At 59.2% G+C, this 4,059-nt stretch overlaps 1 protein-coding gene across 1 annotated transcript; it reads right to left on the minus strand.

Annotated features, from left to right (window-relative positions):
- Positions 1-820: 820 nt before the first annotated feature.
- Fam43a (family with sequence similarity 43 member A) lies at positions 821-4,059 on the minus strand. The gene has a single exon (XM_042668681.1). It carries the CDS (start codon positions 3,040-3,042, stop codon positions 1,717-1,719), a length of 1,326 nt encoding a protein of 441 aa, XP_042524615.1. The 5' UTR covers positions 3,043-4,059; the 3' UTR covers positions 821-1,716.

Consider the following 4,059-nt stretch of genomic DNA (forward strand, 5'->3'; position numbering starts at 1 on the left):
CTTCCAGCTGATCGGGTGTGGGGTGTAGCGCCACTCGGGACATCTGTTTGGAGTTTACAACAGAAACAAACATACTGAAAACATGAAAACCCACTCGAGTGGAGCTCTACCAGGTCTTCTCTGCCTAGCTCTCCATGCCAGTCCCACTGGGCCAGGGTGAGTTGTAGAAGGGAAGGAAACGGCTCTGTAAGCTGCCAACCCCCACCCCACCTGCATCGTGACTCACTCACCCATGATTGGAGCTTACAACTTCTTTCTCTACTTGCTTTTCCTCCTAGGAAAAACAGAGCAGGCCCCACTCCTTGGAGACCCTCCCCCCTAGAGACTCATATCTAGTTCATCTCTTAAGATTCCTTAGCTGTTGGCAAAGGAAAAAAGATTACTGTGTCCTTATAGTTGGTGGTGAGGAGAGCCCACTGAAACTGGTAAAATATCAGCACATGGCAAAAGTAACTCCACAAACAGCAGCTCAAGTCTGAGCATAGGAAATCAAGCTTACCCCAGGCTCTCCAAGCATGAGCTCAGGAAGATCAGAAGTCCATATTCATACAACAAATGGATATAGAAAATGCTGGAGAAGGCTGGCCTCTGTTACAGTACGAGGTCTGCCTCTAGCAAGGCCTCACAGCATATATCAAGTAGAATTACCTTCGCTAATACTCTCCAAATGCCCTTAGCACAATACTAGGACTGGAGACACACAAGGCTACCACCTCCACCCAAGCACTTTGTCAGTAGTTCCAGATGCTCACTTGTTCTGTTAGTTTTTCCTTTTTATTCTCTCCCTGCTGGCAGGCAAACAGACCCAGAAGAGCACTACTCAAAAAATAACAAAATGTTTTATACACATTTCTGTATATACAACTGAACAACATTTTACATATTCTTTTGCACAGCAAAAGATATATAAACATTCAGGTCTGAGAACACAGTTATATACAAAAAAAAGATGTCAAAAAATACTTCACAACAGTGCAAAAATATTTTACACAGCATCATGGAGTGAGATCTTTGGGACAGGAGGAAGGTGTGTATTTCTAAAAGAAAACTCCTTCTTAGATATTAGATGTCTCAAACTGTAAACAAAATGCAATTCTTTCTTATCCTCCCCCACCCACCCCCCCCAAAAATGGTTATTTAATGAGGAATTTGGCAGAATTTTAAGAGTCTGAGACTGAGGTAAACAGCCCAAGCTCTCTTGCACCAAAAACAAAAACAAAACCCCTGGGGGTCAGGGGTAGTTTTAAGCCTCAGACATTGTGATTTTTGCTGAGCAGTCAATGACAGGGCAGGCCTCCCAGTGAGGGGGTGGCAGAGGGAAGTTGACCCTTCCTCCTAGGGTCCCAGCTGCTTCACAAACAGGAAACTGGCCTCAGGCCCCTCAAGCTGGCTGGTGGACGTTTCCAACTTTTCACCTCACCCCCATCCCAGAGGGCTGCCCTCCCTCCATTATGGGATTTCCTTCCTCACTGCATCCCTGCGGGGGCAACCCGAGCTGCCTCAGCGTTGGGACAAGGAGGAGGGGTAGTGATGGGGAAAGGGGCCATGAGGAACTCAAGACCTGCGTCCCAAGTGGAGACGTCCCAAGAGGAGACCTCACGTGCCCCACTTCCCCTTTCCTGGACTGGGGGTGGGGGTGGGGCAAGCAGGGGGACCTGACCACGGTTGGGGAACCACTGCGGGGTACCAGGAGTGTATGGAGGGTCTGATGGAAACTCAACCCAAGTGGGGCTCATCCAGGCTGGCACTATCAGTGGGGCCAGACCGGTCTCCGGCGGTGACAGTGGCTGGGGTGGCATCTGGGCCCCCGCCCTCGATGGAGCTCTCGCTGCCCGTGCTCTCTCCCGACAGCAGCCGCGTCACCCGCAAGTCCGCCTGCAGGGTGCGCACGTCGTTGCCGAAGCTGAGCTCGCCCAGGTCGCTAATAAGCTGCGACAGCTGGGCCTTCATGTTGGAGGCGCTGCCGGGCAGTGCTGAGGGCAGCATTCCGGCCCTCGGACCCAGTAGGTCCTCGCCATCGCCCAGCGCCTCCTCCTCACAGCCATTGTCCAGCGTGTCCAGCAAGTCCCCACATTCGGTGTGCGTGGCCACCACCAGCGGCCCCTGCTCCTCGGCCTCCTCCGCTGGGTCCCCCTCCCCCACTCGCTCCGGGTCCTCCTCTTTCTCGTCCTCCTCCTCTTTCTCGTCCTCCTCCTCCTCCTCGTCCAGGCAGCCCTCGGGGTGCTCCTCTTCCTCTTCCTCCCGCAGCTCCTGCTCTTCGCCGAGCAGGTCCTCGGTGATGGAGCCCAGCTTGGGCGCGCTGCGGCTGCGCTCCACCGGGGGCTTGTAGCAGCAGGGGCCGTGCAGGAGCAGCTTCCGCAGAGGCACCAGCGGGATGGTGTGCGCGCCCACCAGCTCCTGCTGCTGGTGCCTCGCGTCGTCCCGCCGCTTGAGGCGTTTAAATTCCGCCAGAGCGTTGGCCGACGTCTGGTAGAGCAGCAGGGCCATGGCCTGGGCCTTCTCGGGTTTGGACACCAGCACGGCGTGGCAGCGCAACATGACCGCCTTGTGCTTGAGCTCGTGCCGGTACACCCAGGCGAAGACCTTGGGCAGGCGCGCGTCTGCCACGCAGTAGGTGACGCGGTGCAGCAGGTAGAGGTGGCCCGGGCGGCGCAGCGCGCGCTCCTCGGCGTGCACCATGCGGATCCCTTGCGCACTCACCGTCAGCTTCATCTTGGTGCCTTGACGGCCCGCCTCGCTCTTGCTCCAGATCTTGCCCACGGCTAGGTCAGTGCAGCCATCGCCGCGCGCCTGGATGGTGGTGGCGTTGCCCAGGTAGAGCACGGTGTACGTGGGGTCCTCGCTGGTGATGTGCAGCTTCTTGCGCTTGGAGCGGAACATGCTGCCCACCCGGCTGAGCGCGCCTTCGGGGCAAGCCCGTGCCAACGAGCTGAGCGCGGAGTAGTGTAGGCTCACGGCGTAGCCTTTGGGTTTGGACGCCTGCCGCGGCGGCGGCGGCGCCTCGGCCAGCAGCTCAAACTTGTGCTTCTTCCACGGCAGCATCTCCGGAGGGCGCCCCGGCGGAGCTGGGCGGCGGCGGCGGCCGAGCGCCGAGTGCGAGCCCCGCTGAGCCACCCACCCAAGGCTGGGCTGGGCCCGGGCAGGACCGAAAAATAAGACTCTTGCTGTGAGCTGCCCAGTAGGAGGGACAGTGAGCGGATGGGTGCAGAGGAGGGCGGGTGGTGTTGGGGAATCCCGCAGAGGGAGGAATATATGTATATATGTATAATTTAAAAAATAAAAACACAGCTTTGAGTGTGCAAAGGCGAGTGACGGGGGAAAGCTGGCACGCCCGCGCACACGCACGCACGACCACCCCAGTCTGGGCAAGGACCAGAGCAAAAGTCTCAGGCAAGCCGCTCAACAGAGGGAAGGAGAGTGGATCGGGAAAATGTCTTAGGAAAAAGCGAGATGGGCGCGGGCAAATAAATAGAAGGGTCGCGGCAGAAGCATCCAGAATGGGGCGAGAATATGCAGAACTCTTCGGCCGATCGTGAAATCGGGCTGGGGTGGGGGGGTTGTCACACACTCAGAATTGTCCCCAGGCCCAGAGGCCAGCAGCCGCGGGAACTCTTAGCAGTGAGTCCAAGAGCTCCCCACTCCCCCGCCAAGGGGTGTCCCAAACCGTGAGCCCCTCGGCTGGGCCGGGTCCCCGAGTCGGCAGCTTGCCCCCCAACCCCAGGTACAGTCCGGCGATGGGTCGGGCGGGCCCCCGCGCAGCGGCGCCGCTGCGGCTCACCGCATCTTCCTCGGCTCCCGCCGCACGCCCGCACGCCCGCCGGGAACTCGCGCTCGCCGGCTCACCGTCCCGGCCCGCTCCGCCAGGGCAGTGCTGGGCTCCGAGGGCGGGGCGCGCGCATCGTCCACTCCGGGGACCGCCGCTACCTCATGTCTTTCCCTTCGAGGGGGGTGTCCAAGTCCGCTCCCGGGCACTCCTCGGTCGGCTGCCCGCCTTCGCCGTGCGCCCTCTCCGGCCCCGCGCGCGCTGTCCCGGCTCGTCCGCTTCACATCGTTGCCGTC

Source organism: Dipodomys spectabilis, unplaced genomic scaffold (assembly GCF_019054845.1).
Source record: "Dipodomys spectabilis isolate Male_0828 unplaced genomic scaffold, ASM1905484v1 ptg000017l, whole genome shotgun sequence".
In the NCBI taxonomy this organism is placed as follows: Eukaryota; Metazoa; Chordata; class Mammalia; order Rodentia; family Heteromyidae; genus Dipodomys; species Dipodomys spectabilis.